This window comes from Podarcis raffonei, chromosome 17, assembly GCF_027172205.1.
Source record: "Podarcis raffonei isolate rPodRaf1 chromosome 17, rPodRaf1.pri, whole genome shotgun sequence".
NCBI classification, from domain to species: Eukaryota; Metazoa; Chordata; class Lepidosauria; order Squamata; family Lacertidae; genus Podarcis; species Podarcis raffonei.
This window is the reverse complement of record NC_070618.1, coordinates 37,653,810-37,669,515: the sequence shown is the minus strand read 5'-3', so window position 1 is coordinate 37,669,515 and position 15,706 is coordinate 37,653,810. Positions and strand designations below refer to the sequence as shown.

At 45.6% G+C, this 15,706-nt stretch overlaps 1 protein-coding gene across 1 annotated transcript in view; it reads left to right on the top strand.

Moving 5' to 3' along the window:
• Window positions 1-13,689, top strand: part of PLXNA3 (plexin A3) — an 85,951-nt gene extending 72,262 nt beyond the window's left edge. The window contains exon 32 of the mRNA XM_053371975.1: window positions 13,555-13,689. Within this exon, the coding sequence (XP_053227950.1) occupies window positions 13,555-13,596 (42 nt within the window). The 3' untranslated portion in view covers window positions 13,597-13,689. The remainder of the gene's footprint in view (window positions 1-13,554) is intronic.
• Window positions 13,690-15,706: the final 2,017 nt, after the last annotated feature.

Sequence of the window (15,706 nt, the reverse complement as noted above, 5' to 3'; positions counted from 1 at the left end):
ACCCGCCCCCAGCCGAGGAGCTAAATAACTCTACACCCTTTAGAAGACATCTGAAGGCAGCCCTGCATAGGGAGGTTTTTAAATGTTTCATGTTATTATGATTTTATATATGTTGGAAGCCACCTACATAAAAATCTTATGGAGTAGGACATTCCTATTTTCATTGGAGAAATGTTGGAGGGTGTGCACAATGCCTGCTCTTTTGTTGAGCATTTGCCCTGATTTTAATTGTGGTGATGGGAGTTGTCTTCCTGTCAGTCCATCATTATCCCACACTTTTTAGTGAATTTTAAAAAGCGGATCCGTTTGCAATAGAGTACTTTAATGCACTTTAATTATACACGGCTACACTTCCAATACAGGATGGAAATCCTACCCACAAAATAGTGACAGTCTGGAGTTGACAGATAACTCAGAGTCCATTGGTACCTATTTACTAGGGATGGTTCCATTTTTGAAAGTACTTTTTCTTTGTAAACCACTGCTCTCTGTCTTCTCTTTGCCAACTTCCCTTTTTAGTTTACACACATTTTGTGAAACTTCCCATTCTCCAGATCTCGGCCCCTTCCTCTGAGACACTCTGATTCAGCTCTAGTGCATAAAGGCATGTGTATAGGAACATGCACGGGCAGTCATAGAGTTCCCATAGCACAATGGCAAAAGGTTACTAGTTTAACTTCGCCATGCACACTGCCTGATCGCTCCCTCTTCACTCCCCTCAAACCCCAGCATGATTGGGAGAATCAGACCAGGGAAGTGCAATTAAGCATCACTTCCTGTTATCTCCAAACTTGGGGTCATTGTTTGTCATTTCCTAACATGACGGGATCTGTAATCTAACAACAAACTCTGGTTTTGAGGCTGTGGCTAGTGATCATGACTTGATAGGGAGCCACAAACTATGATTCCATCTTCAGGTGCAATAGGAAGCCAAGCTTAACAGTTGCATACTGGTCTGTTTCTCCTGCCCCTGCCAAGGGACGAACAATTTGGGATTAACTGGGCAGTGTTGACCAGCACCATGTTCGTTCCTGATAAACTCTAGTCAGCTGGGAATCTTGGGGCTAAGAAGTCCTACTAACTAGCGGAAGCTAGTGCAAGGACCTGCTAGAACAGTGGACTTCCCTCCTCTCCTGTGAACGCCCCCCCCATAAAAATTGGTTCAGGAAAACCCCAGAACAGTGCGGGGGTGGGGGATATGAGATGCTTGTGCTGATGGAACAATGGCCATACGGCTACGCTGAATTTCTCCCGCCTTAATAATTATGAACATGATCGGTGTGTGCCCGAGTTTGCCACTTCAGATTGTGCAGCTGTTAACTTGCTGAGGGATAACTTGTCAACTGTTAACTTGCTGAGGGATATAAATTCTAATTATTTCGTTCTTTTTATTCAAGGCAAAACAATATGGCACTTGCCTTTACCCATAGGAGTTGGAGAGCCCCCCCCCCAGCAGTGTCTTTTAAGGCGGATGGGGCCCCTCAGCTAGTAAGGATCCTTGGCGGAAGAACAGAAGTGCACTAGTGCAACCTAAAAATGAATGCACTGGTTTACTGCATAAGCTTTCATGGACTTCATTGAATGCAGTTGAGAGGCGTATATATACACCTGGGTGCAGTGGGGTGGAGGAGGGAAGGCAGAAGCTAGAATTAGAAGTAGTCTATCACAATTTGAGTAGAGCTTAAATGTATGCAAAGTCAGCACAGTCACCTTTCACAAGAGCAATAATCCGTGTATTTTGTTTATTTTAACTGTTAACTGGTGGAGGTTATAGAAACTTGTATATATGACTCATAAAGTATTGCCCTGTCATCTGTAATAGGTACCAAGGGAAGGAAGCTTGATTTTAGCTGGGTGCAATAGAGCAGAGGTTCATGCAGGTGGCCTGTGGCGTCTCTGCATTTGTGCTTAGAGATGAGAGATGGCACATCCATCACATTAAATATTCATTTTGATTTTAATTGTATTTTTATTGCAGTTTTTTATTTCTCGGATTGTATTTTATTGTATTACAGTTTGCATTCTCTGAAATTCAAATTGTAATATGATATACAAGAAATAAAAGAAGTGATAAAAGTATAATTAAGAATCAAATAGCATCGTGCATGGTGCATTACAGTTGCTGCAGCTGGAAGAAAAATAATAATGTCGGTCCGCCAAGACCCTCAGCAATTTTCAAGTGCTCTGTAGTGGGGGGGAGGGAAAGTTTGGGAACAACTATAATAGGAGTTTAAGGAGCAGACCTTAAAAGGGAACACCATCAGCACATAGCAGAGGTGCAGTGGTTTGAGTGTTGGGCTGGAACCTGGGAGTTGGGGGTTCAAATCACCACTTGGCCACGATGTTCACTGGGAGACCTTGGGCCAGTCACAGTGTCTCAGTCTAACCTCCCTCTCAGGGTTGCTGTGAGGATAAAATGGTGATGGGGGAAGAACTGTGAGCTCCTTTGAGGAAAGGCCAGGGTATAAATGCAATGAATAATAAATGATAATACAGCAAAGTCTTCACACAGGCTGAGAAGCTATTGCCCCTTCTGCTGAATCTAGTTCTCTCCAGCATTCTACTGCTCCTACGCTTTTTGCCAATTGCCAGGCCAAAACAGGGCTAGTGGATGGTTGGGGCTGCATCCTCACTGCAGCACAACTGATGGCTTAGCAGGGATGTAAGATGCTCCTAGTTGGCAGCAGTGCTGATCTTATTGTCTAGTAGTCACTCAGCCATGGGCAGAGGGCAGTAATTGGGGTCTCCCCACCCCCACCCAGGAAAAAAAAAGGCTAAGCGAAGAAGGGAGTGTCTGGTGGTTCTTACCCTGGGGCTTTCAAGAAGAAAGGGGGGGAGGAGAGCTGTAAATGCCACATCTACATCCCCAGCTAATTCAATCTGGATCCATCAGCCTTGACAGCGCAGCCCACAAAGGGCCACTCAGGGAAATGAAATGCCCGCTCCTATTAAACTTGCTTCTCTAACAGGCAGCAGCTGAATCCTGCTGTCGAGCGGCAAGTGTGCCCTTCCCATTGCAATGCCTCTCCCCACATCTTATCCGTGCCCCCCACATGTATCTTGGCCTCTTCACAGCTCTTTTCTTGCTTAAGGTCTCTTTGTCTGCCTGTCTCTCTCTCTCCATGCACACCCCCCCCTCCCGGCTGCCCCATCATCCATGATACATAATCTTCAGAGCAGGGGAAATTTAAATTCTTCTGCTTTCTTTCTCATTCCCAGCCCATCCTTGACAGGCCCTCTCCTCCCGTCTCTCTGCAGCTCCACCCCTGCCACCCTCAAGATGATCCCTTATTATGGGCAAGAAGCCTTTCTGCCTTTAATCCCATGGGAGCTGTCTAAATCCGGACCCTTTGAAGTTATTTTCTACGCAGTTGGTGAAGCCTCCTGCCTCGTGGCAGCACAGCAAATCTGCACCTTAGGTAGAGGTCACTGCTGAGCTCTGGGACCTTGTTCCCCCAGCCAGTCTGGCCTTGGAGAGAGTGCCCCTACACATAGGCAAAGTATTCTTCCTTCTCTGCTGAGTAACTACAGCTAGCCTATGTTATGGATTAAGGGGCAAGCCATAAACCTTTCTTACTAGAAAATAACCTATGTTGCATGGTGAATGTAAGGAACTGTTAATGCCATGTCCTTTTAACATTTCTACAGACAAAAAGAGGGGCCACAGGAAGGATCAATGTCTGGTCTATACCCAGAGATGGAGGAGCAAGGCGATTCAGGTTGCATTTAAAGGCAAATTTACCCATATTTGCACGTTCTGAAACCATAAAAAAATTGAAAATCAGCCGTCCTTCACAATTCACATCCACCCTACCCAGCCAAGTTAAGGAAATGCATATACTAGGGTACAGTTTGCATTAAAAATGCATATATTTAGTGAAAGTAACTTATGCAGATGCAACAAAATAAAAAAATTCCTTCCAGTAGCACCTTAGAGACCAACTAAGTTTGTTATTGGTATGAGCTTTTGTGTGCATGCACACTTCTTCAGATATGCAGATGCATTACATTAGGCAAAACAGCATACAAAAATGTGCACATTTGGATACATTTGCCCTAAAATGCTGATGAACTTTAAAAAAATAATAATCACAGGCTGGCACAGAAATGCAAAGAGTAGAAAAATTAGGAAATGACCAAAACTGGAAGCCCATGCTTGCTTGTACCCCCTGCCCCAACACACCTAATACACAATCCTTACATGTTATTGAGGCCTCCCCTGCCTGCTTTATGTTAAACTGACCCCAAGAAACACCTTGAGATTTTTTTTAGGCCATTAAAGGTGAAGGGACCCCTGACCATTAGGTCCAGTCGCGGATGACTCTGGGGTTGTGGTGCTCATCTCGCTTTATTGGCCAAGGGAGCCGACGTACAGCTTCCGGGTCATGCGGCCAGCATGACTAAGCGGCTTCTGGCGAACCAGAGCAGTGCACAGAAATGCCGTTTACCTTCCCGCCAGAGTGGTACCTATTTATCTACTTGCACTTTGTGCTTTCGAACTGCTGGGTGGGCAGGAGCAGGGACTGAACAACGGGAGCTCACCCCGTAGGCTTTAATGACAGTGGGTTTGTTTACAGTGCAGCTGCAACTCCAAACACATTCACATTTACTTCTAGATCTGTACTCTCCCAAGGCACACAAAAAGCAAAAGAAGCCATGTTGATTCACAGTAAAAATCTAAACTAGATCTTTATGGCAGAAGGATTTATTTACTTTCTTTCTGTTTATGTATACCCTGCCTTTCCTTCAAAGAGACATACGTGGTTTTCCCTTGTATTTCAGCTTCACAAGAACCCTGCAAGATGGGCTAGGCTGAGGTATTGACCCAGGGTCACCCAGTGAGCCTCGTGGCTAAGTAGGGATTTGAACCCCGGCCTCCCAATCTGGCACTCCACTCCACTGGTTCTCTGCTGGGTGGAAGGAAGGCGGCTGTGCGGTGGTGTTTTCCAATTCCATCCCTGAGTTTTTCCATATGATTTATATGTGCCACATTTGGGAAGGGTCTTCCTAACTAGTCACTTGGAATTTAACTAGGCCAACCCAACATTTCCTTTTTTTTTTTTAATATTTATTGAAATTTTACATACAAGAATAAGAAAAGAAAAAGAAAAAGAAAAAAGACACAAAAATGCAAAGAAAAATACAAAATACATGAAGACATAAAAAACAATTAAAAAACAAATCAATCTTTTCGTATCTTATATTTCAATTACTTGTTTCCTGACCTCCTCACACCTCCCTTTTTTGTATTCCAATTCACATAGTTAATTCAGCAAATCCTTTCCCTCTTTGTATTTATCTTAATTCTATATCTTAACATATTATAACTTTATATTTTCATCTAATTATCAGTCCATTTTTACATATTCTTTTTAGCCTTATTGCTAAAGCCACTTCATTTCAATCCAACATCATTTTAGCATTCATTAATTTTACAATGTTTCTGCAAATAGTCTTTAAACTTCTTCCAATCTTCTTCCACCAACTCTTCTCCCTGGTCTCGGATTCTGCCAGTCATTTCCGCCAATTCCATATAGTCTATCACTTTCATCTGCCATTCTTCCAAGGTGGGTAGATCTTGTGTCTTCCAATACTTTGCGATGAGAATTCTTGCTGCTGTTGTTGCATACATAAAGAAAGTTCTATCCTTCTTTGTCACCAATTGGCCGACCATGCCCAGGAGAAAGGCCTCTGGTTTCTTCAGGAAGGTATATTTAAATACCTTTTTCATTTCATTATAGATCATCTTCCAGAAAGCCTTAATCCTTGGGCACGTCCACCAAAGGTGAAAGAATGTACCTTCATTTTCTTTACATTTCCAACACTTATCTTCAGGCAAATGATATATTTTTGCAAGCTTGACTGGTGTCATGTACCACCTATATATCATTTTCATAATATTCTCTCTTAAGGCATTACATGCCGTAAATTTCATACCGGTGGTCCACAACTGTTCCCAGTCAGCAAACATAATGTTATGACCAATATCTTGTGCCCATTTAATCATTGCAGATTTAACCATTTCATCCTGTGTGTTCCATTTTAACAGCAAGTTATACATTCTTGAAAGTATCTTAGTTTTGGGATCTAACAGTTCTGTTTCCAATTTTGATTTTTCCACCTGGAAGCCAATTTTTTTGTCCAAATTATAGGCCTCTCTTATTTGATAATAATGAAGCCAGTCTCGCATTTTATCTTTTAATTTCTCAAAACTCTGCAATTTCAATTTCTCTCCTTCTTGTTCCAAAATTTCCCAATATTTCGGCCATTTGGCCTCCATATTGAGCTTTTTCTGAGCCTTCACTTCCATTGGTGACAACCACCTTGGGGTTTTATTTTCCAATAAGTCTTTGTATCTTATCCAGACATTGAACAATGCTTTCCTGACAATATGGTTTTTAAACGCTTTATGTGCTTTAACCTTGTCGTACCACAAATATGCATGCCACCCAAAAACATTATTAAAACCTTCCAAATCCAAAATGTCTGTGTTCTCAATTTCCATCCCAAATGTTACGTTACAGGTGATTTGCCACAGAGCAATATTTGGGAAAATGGGGATTGTCCCTGATAACGGGTGGGTGGCGGCAAGGGTAGACATCAGTTGGAGAACATGCTAAATGTTCCGTTCTCTTCATGCTTTGCACCCAGTAGTCCCAACCATGCATTTTCAATATTTAAAGGGGTTTGCCATCGCTATGAGGCTAAGGAGCATTGCAATGCAGTGGGAGGATTTGGTAATAATTGGGAGTCCCATCTCCCAGGTGTGCCACACTGTGTAGTACCAACAAACCGTTGACCGTACTCTTTGGCAATTGTTTTATGTAGGTTGTGCGGAGAGGAAGGTGAGGGAATCCCACCGCTGACTCCATCCATTAACCTTGTGTCAGCTGCTTGCCCACAGAGGGGGATGAATAATGAATAATCAAGCAGAGCAGGCAGTGGCCAGAGGCTTCTTTGTGTGTGTGCCTCCGTTTCTGCTGCTTCCATCTGCCAGGGTCATGTGAGGGTGGAGAGATGGAAGGGGATGAACATGCTCACGCTAGACCCCAAGAATCCAGGACGCAATACATGGTACGAGAAAGCTGAACATGGGCTTGCAAACATCATCATCAGTTTCAGCGCTATTTTTCTAGAAAAAGAGGTGCTGAAACTGTCAACCCTTCCCTTGTTCTCTTATAATGGCAGTGGCACCCACCTGGAAAAAGGCCTGATCAGCTTCATTAATACCTTCTTGTATTAGTTTTAATGGGACTTAATAAGGATTACTTTAGCTGGATTCAGGGCCTAATGTAAGGTGCTTAGGGTTGGGGGTGGTTTAAGTACAGAAGATCCCTCAGCAACATGGAGAGTGAGGAATCTGTCATCTGGGCTACCTGTTCTAGTCACTGTCTGTGTCCGCCCCACCCATATGCTGACAGTCTAAAAAGCCCAGACAGAATAATTTTGTATTTGATGGAAGAGAGTGCTCTTCTGGACATTGTAGGGCAGTGGGCGCCTGTGGGAAAGCCAGATTCAAAACTCTCTGCTTGCCTATTGTATGAAGCAAACTGGATGGGATATTTGACCTCTTCTGAGGCTGAATGCTGATCTGCATGTTTAGAGAATCTGACTCTTCCTTTTTGGTAGAGAGTCCCCAAAACTTTACCACCCCACTAAGAACATGGCTGAACCCAGAAGCTATTGAAAGGCTCCTGTGATGTCACCAACCAGTAGACCAATATTTTCCCTTTACTCTCCCCTATTTGCATACAGTGGTACCCCGGATTACATACGCTTCAGGTTACAGACTCCGCTAACCCAGAAATAGTACCTTGGGTTAAGAACTTTGCTTCAGGATGAGAACAGAAATTGTGCTCCGGCGGTGTGGCAGCAGCAGGAGGCCCCATTAGCTAAAGTTCCAAGCTCTAACTAGCAAATGCAACAGATTTCAAATATTACCATTATTTGGAGGAAATACTGCACATTAATAAGGATACCCCAATTGGGAGCGGTGTCTTCATACATTTTCACACTAAAAGGGCACTTAATCTTTTGACTTCTTTTTGTGTAAAAATAGTTAAATTGTAATAGAAAATAGGAGGCAGCCATTTTAAAACTGGACATGTGTTCTTTAGTGAGTGTAAAACAAACAGTCAGTCTGCCCAAAGGAGGTTTTACCTCTCTCTTAAAAGCTGCCTGGATTCAGCATAAGCAGGAAGGGAGCTTCAGTCATTTTGGGCTGTAGCACAGGGAGCCCTCTCCTCCTCAGCCCTAGGCCATGTGGTAACTTGAAAACAGAACAGAGCTCCTGTAAAAATTGAGAAAGAGAAATTGGGGCTGCCATCCAGCTGGGTTTTTGCAGGTCTGACCAAATTGTTGACCTACTTTGCATGCTATCTGAATCGGAGGAGGGTGTAATCGCCAAATAAATTTCGCTGGACCTATTTGGGCTCTTGGAAGGGTTGCATGAGCATGCGCACCCATAGGCGAAGGCACACTGTCATACCCCCCAAGTACCCCTCCACCCTTCAGGAGCTTAGGCCTGCATACAGAAAAAGCTGCAGGAAGGTTATTTACTCCCACTCCTGAACGTACCTGCAGGGATCGATTCCTTTAGGGGTCAGAGCCTGAGGAGGTGCAGACAACAGAATAATGGCATGGGGGGTGCCAAGGAAAGCGTAATGGTTGGTGGGTTCAGTTCCTATGACTTGGGTTGCTTTAACCCCCTAACGTTGCAGAATATGCTTCTCCCACATCACCAGTAGTGGGGGGGGGGGCGTTGCTGTGCGGTTACAACATTTCCCGAACTGCCACGATGTGTGATTCATGCCATCACCAGTCACTGGTGTCCATTAGTGGCTGGCAGCGCCACATAACATTTTTATCAAGAGCAGAGTGCCGGGCGGGGGGAGCATCAATCCTACCCAGGGCCTGTCACAGCCACCCTTCCTCTCCCCTCCGCAACTTGGTGATTTCACCCGCCAGCCGCCGCTAATGGCCTCGTAAATGAAATTTTATTGTTTCTGTCTCAAAAAAGTCCAGAGAGAAAAAGAGCCAAGATATAAATCCTGAGGAGGGGGAGGGGGGCAATGATCTCAGAATAAGTCTGAGGGGGCCGGGGGGGGGAGGAAGGGAAAGGTTCTCTCTCCCACCCTTTCAGACATAGCTCATTTGAGGAGAGGGGATTAAGGACCCCTCCCCAGTTCAGCAAGGGGACAGAAGTCTCGTTTCTGGGAGAGGAATGGGTTAAAGTGGGCCAGAGTAGAAACCTCGCCCAACACCGCCACTAGAAGAAATTTCTTTTCTGTGCAAAGCACAGGAGGCTCTCAAAATCAACCCCAAATGGAGGCAGCCTGATTTTGCGACAGGCTCCAACCAATGGAGCAGCGATCCAAACCCCAAAGAGGCTCAGATTACTACAGACGCAGCTAAAAAACCCAACAAGCCAGTCCTCGCAACCCATTGGGAAATGCACATCTAAGCCAGCAAGAGGCTTGGCAGCGCTAACTGCTCCCAGGCCCAGCCTGGGATGATCAAGCAGTTCCCTACAGTGAGATGGGCGAAACAAAGGCAAGACCCTCTTGCCTGATGTTTAAAAAAGGAAAATGAAAAGGAAAGGTGGCTGTGAGCAGGGAAGGAGGAACCCAGATGGCCAAAAAGTCAGATGGAAACCATTTCCAGAGAGAGAGAATGTCATGATTTCTGATTGATTGGTGCCAACCAAATAAATGATGTGACTCAGGGGTCCCTGGTTCAATACCCTATTGACTATACTGCACTCACTTCCCTCCCTGTGGCTGCGCCTCCATTTCCTTGGCTATTTCTCTTCTCTGCCATTCTGTACATCCCCTCCCCTGACCTCCCCTCTCCTGTCTATCTTGCATATGTCACTTTTTGCAGCTGCAACTCAACCATTTCCTTCCCCGGGAAGGAGAATCTGTCTAGTGAGGGTCACTTTCTCCTCTTCAACCCAGGCCAAGGACAAAGGGGCGAGGGAGGAGGGCAGGTGTGGGAGCTGTGAAAGGGCAGCTGTGGGTGCCCACTGTCTGAAACAGTGTTGAACACAACACCACTTACAAGGAAATTGGAAAGTGCCTTTAATGGCCTTGCATCTTCTCTCACCTGCAGTGGCAGAGACTAAGACAGAACTTGAGCTGTGGCGCAGGAATGGGGAACATGCAGCCCTCCAGATGTTGCTGGACTACCACTCCCATCATTCTTCACCATTGGGCGTGCTGGCTGAGGCTGATGGGAGTTGGAGTTCCAACAATGGCTTGAGTGCTCCAGGCTCCCCACTCCTGCCCATAGCTGTCAATGTTTCCCCTTTTTAAACGGAAATTCCCTTATTCCGAATAGGATTCCTCGCAAGAAAAGGGAAAAGTTGACAGCTATGTGAGTCCTGCCTTAGAGGGAAGCAGGTGGTAGAAGCCGTATTGGAAGAGGCCAATGGGGCCTCTTAAGGCTGCAGCTCATGGGAAGCTGCCACACCATTTAAAACAGCTTAACTCCTGGCAGTTGTTGGGGTGACTGTGGAATTTATGGGGATGAGAGGAGGGCAGGAAGTGCTTTTTGGAATGGTGCAGTGGGATGTTTAATATTTTGGCCCTTGCCTGTGGGCAGAGGGAACATTCAGAGGTTTGCTTGAGGCAACAAAACATCTTGGACCAGCACTGGAAGGAAAAACGATTTACAGCACAATCCCAGCCACGTCTATTGAATTTACTGGGTGGTAGTTTGCCCCTCACAGTTATAATTTCCAGGAACCTTTAACAAACTACAGTGCCCAGAATTCTTTGAGAGGGAAATGTGCTTTGAATGCGCTTTAAATGTATAGTGCAGACGCAGTCTGTGGGAGGAGAAGGCTCAGGGGCCCCAATTCACGTGCTGTACAGTGGAAGAGGACTGAGTGGTGAGGAGAACCACTGTGTGACCAGGAGCTGTGGAAGTCAGAGATCAGATGAAGCTCATGTGCTGATTTGAAACAACCAGACAACTCTTTGACTTCAGGCATCTTGTGGAAGGATGGGAAACCAGAGAAGAAGAAGAAGAGTTTGGATTTGATATCCCGCTTTATCACTACCCTAAGGAGTCTCAAAACGGCTAACACTCTCCTTTCCCTTCCTCCCCTACAATAATGTGAGGTGAGTGGGGCCGAGAGACTTCAGAGAAGTGTGACTGGCCCAAGGTCACCCAGCAGCTGCAGGTGGAGGAGCGGAGACGCGAACCTGGTTCCCCAGATTACGAGACCACCGCTCTTAACCACTACACCACACTGGCTCTCTAGAGGCCTTCCTGGATGTTGCTGGGCTATATTCTCTCTGGGTGATTCCAGACAGTTGTGTTTATGAGTGAGGCTCAATCACATTCTGGCAAATTCAGGCTGTGCAAAAACAACCTCTCCACAACACATCCCCAGCCAGGTCAGCCTTTTTGCAATAAGGGAAGTGATGGGGAAATGCACTGGGCAGTGTGGGATAACACTTGCTTAACGCAATATCATGTAACCTCCCCGCAAACAAATTGTGTGTTGAATGTGTGTTGAATGAGAGTTAATATCCCCAAACCGCATCACAAAGTTTGTGCAAACAAATTAGGATAAAAGTTTGATAAACAGGTCTGGAAGTGACCTCTGACCATTGGCCAGGCTGGCCGGGGCTGATGGGAGTTCCAGGGTGCCTTTGAGGGAAAAGGTTTAACGGGGCCTGGGAAAGGGGCCTTTTGTAGGGGCTGTTGCATTTTAATTTAATTTTTTTGCTTTTTGTTTAATTCACATTAGGGCCTGCCCAAATTTTCTCTCCTGAGGATGATGTCATATTAAAACATTATTATTTTTAATTTATTAATTATTGCTGCTTTTTGTGCACAAAATCCCCCAAAGTAGTCCTCAAAAGTTAACATACAAAATGAAGCAAAATACCAATTACAAACAAGTTGCATTGCAGAGAGATTAGCTGAAGCTACAAGTGCTGAAAAGATTTTTAAAACAACACAGCAGAAACCCAACATGAGAGGGGAGAAGGAACAAATGCAGTTGTCATCATGTTGCTGCACACATGTGTTATTGCTCCGACTGGCGCTGGGTGCGTCTCTCTTCCTTTTCACACTTTCCCATCTGCAACTGCACATGACCTTTCCACGCACACCCCAGTTCACAGCGCATCTTGGATACATCTGCCGTACTGTTTCCTTAGGCTGCTGGCATCAGACTGAAGGTCTAGCCATCCCAGAGAACCGTACCCTGGCTGATACCGTGTGGATGCAGTTTTGCTCTCACGCCATAACAGTCTGTCACAAGCTATTGTACGATTGGAGGAGTAATGCCCAGAGAGTACGGCTGTTATGAGATTACAGACCATCACTTAGCTGCAGCAAGTGTTTGCCCAGGTTTGGCAAAATGCAGCAGAATTCAGAAAACAAAGAAATTATTTGGGAATATTTCTTCACTCTCAACAGGTCCGGCTACCATCAGGCAGTGTGAGGTGGATGGATGCCTCAGGTGGTAGACTTGGGGTTTCATGAAAGAACGGCAAATGAAGGGGTTATTTAGTGTTGTTGCATTTTTGCTCCCAGGGGAAGGCACTTGTGGGTTTCACACAGACCTAATATATGAGGCGTCCCTGATGGAATGAGCATCCACAAAAGGGCCATAGCCCTTTAGTGCTGGATCTGATCCAGGGCTGATTCCAGGTTTCAGGATGCTGGGCCTAGGTCAGATCCAGCACCCTAGCAAATTTAGCCACTAGCGGTGACGTGTGGCCACAGGAGCACACTTGACCTGCACTCGGTGGTTGAAAGCTGCCATTTAATTTTTCCCATAGTGCTCCAGTGATGATACATTGGAGGCATTGTGGGTTATTAAAATGGTGGCTCTTGGAGGGGGTGAAATAGAGTGGCAGAGCTACGGGGTGGGCACATGTTATGCGCCCAACACCTACCTGAGGGTGCTGCATGCTGACGCCAAACCCATTTGACTGAGCTCCCAGGATTCGCTCCAGGAAACGAAAGCTTGGATTCTGCAGCCAAAGCTTTCAAGCAACTCTTGATTCTCAGCCCAAATTCTAAATGACCTTGTGCGGTAAGAAGTCTTGTTGATTTGCCAGTGAAACCTGCCACTAACCCCCAGTTCCACCACTGCTGCCACTGCCTCCCGCCTGCTTCCTGCTTCATTAGGCGTCACCTTGTGGGCTTCCAGCAGCATTAATAAAGCCTTTAACATTGTTAATTGCTTCCTCGTCTGAGAAGAGGCTTGGGGGCAGCAGCCAGAGCGAAGCGAGCGGCTGTTAATAATGCTGCTCAGAACTTGTTGCCTGTGCTGTAGCCCAAGGCTTTCCAAACTCGGTGTCCTGTCGGCTGCAGGGTGTAGGTGTGTTGTGCATACACTCCTCCCAGGGCTGGAAGGAGGTTAGTTTAACCTCTGGTTTGCTAGTAAAACTGAATTACTGTGTCGCAAAATGATGCATGTCTAAAAAGTGTGTCAGCAACATGAAAAGTTTGGAAAGGTGGTGGGTTTTTTTTAATGTAATAGAATATGTAATACGTAATTTTCTTTTTCCTATTTTCTATTACTTTCAGGGTTTTTTGTTTTGTTTTCTTCTTGTGTTGAAATGTATCTGAATTTCCGGGTTCTTTGGAGTCCAAATCTGGGAAGGGGAAGCAGGATACAGTAGGTTAAGCCAAGAAAATGTTCTTGCAGGCTTCACGCTCACAGTCAACACACGCTCACCTTAAGTCACCTTCGAATGGTATTGCCTGGTGTTTTTTAATGGAGGAATAATTTCTGAAGAAACATATTCCACACAGGAGACCTGTTCGTACCTTTTGCTTTAGTTCAGCTGGAAGAACTACTACTTCATTTTTCAACCATCAACACAGGTTAGAATCCCCATAATAATACAGTGGTACCCCAGGTTACATACGCTTCAGGTTACATACGCTTCAAGTTACATACGCTTCAGGTTACAGACTCCGCTAACCCAGAAATAATGCTTCAGGTTAAGAACTTTGCTTCAGGATGAGAACAGAAATCGTGCTCCGGCGGTGCGGTGGCAGCAGGAGGCCCCATTAGCTAAAGTGGTGCTTCAGGTTAAGAACAGTTTCAGGTTAAGAACAGACCTCCGGAACGAATTAAGTACTTAACCCGAGGTACCACTGTAATCCCTTTCAGCAAACACTGAAAGGATTGACTCTGCAATAAAAGGAGTTGCTTTGCATGTGTGCATGTGTGAATGTGAACATGTATGTGCTTGTTAAAGGAGACAGGCATAATTTTCAGCCCCCTTAAGGCCGCGCACCCACCCCATCAAGGGAGAGAGCACGCTTCTGGCTAGCACCACTGACATGGTGGAATACTTCTGGGCTCTTGCAGTAGCAGTCTGGGCTCTCAAATTTCAGCAGCACTCGGTGTAACGTCAAAATTTGGCACGCCCCCACTTCTCAGGCTCCGTTCTACAGCATTGTTGTGATGTCCCCTGAAGTATGGAAACTAAGAAGCTCTTATGCTGGGTCAAACTGTTACTTCATCTAGCGCAGAATTATCTACACTGATTGGCAGCAACTCTGCAGGGGACATTCCCAGCCCCACTTGGGAGACTGAAACTGGACATTCTGCATGCAAAGCAGCTGTTCTGCCACAGAGCCACAGCCCTTCCTCTGTGAAGTGGCACAGTCCAGAATTCTAGTGCCTCAGTCGAACACTGCACCCTGGGAGAGATGACTTCATAACTCAAGATGTACGGTTGCAGGTTGCAGAAGCTGGGGTGCAATATGTGGCGTGCACTGTGCTAATTTTCTACTTGCAGGGAGATTTTTTTAAAAAAGTAAGGAAGTGCTCAAAAATATTGTTCTCCTCCCCTCCTCAGCTGCAGCTTCTCCAAGAGTCGTTTTTATTGTGCATTCATGATTATTTGATCCTGCTTTGAATACTGTTTTCACCTACAAAAGTTCCAGTTTCTTTTCCGTTCCGTGTGTGTTCCCCAGCTTCCTGCTGAAATCTTTGCAACTTTTCATAGCACAAAGGTTCCAAGGTTTTGTGTTGCTTTCTTGCACTCACTCCTGTGCCCCTCTGGGTGGCAATCATGCAGTAATGTTGGGGAAGCATCAAAGAACAGCTAATAAAGCAAAACGACATGTGGATGCTCCAGTATAAATCTGCCACCAATGCTTTATTACTGAGTCGCAATACACCCGCACACCCTGCTGGAGCAGCACCAGTCTGGAGGGGCCTGGGTGTGGTCTTCAAGGAGCCCTGAGCGGCATTTAACACTCATTTAAAGCCAGTCAAGAACTAGGCCTCAGACAGCCATACTCCACTGAGCCTGCCTGTGTCTGCCTGTAAATCTTTAGCGCGCACACACACACACACACACACACACACACCCTCTGCCTCTGGGTGGAGAGAAAGGAAGATTATAATGCGAATCGGATAGAAGTTCAGAGCAGCCTCATAAAGATTAATTACGATCAGGGGGCTTTTAGCACATTAATCGCGTACGGAAGTGGCATTGTATGCCAACTGCATCCTCAGACCGGGGAGAGCTTGGAAAGGGAGGGGGCACAGTAGAGAAGCCTAGGCTCCATCTTCTGAGCCAGAAAGATTTCTGTGGCATCACCGGAGGCGCAGGGGTAGAATGCAGAGCTAGCTAGGATGCATGGGTTCAATGCATGGGCGTAGCCGGAGGGGCAGCCCCCCAGTCAATAAAAATACATAGCTAACTAAGGTTCTGCC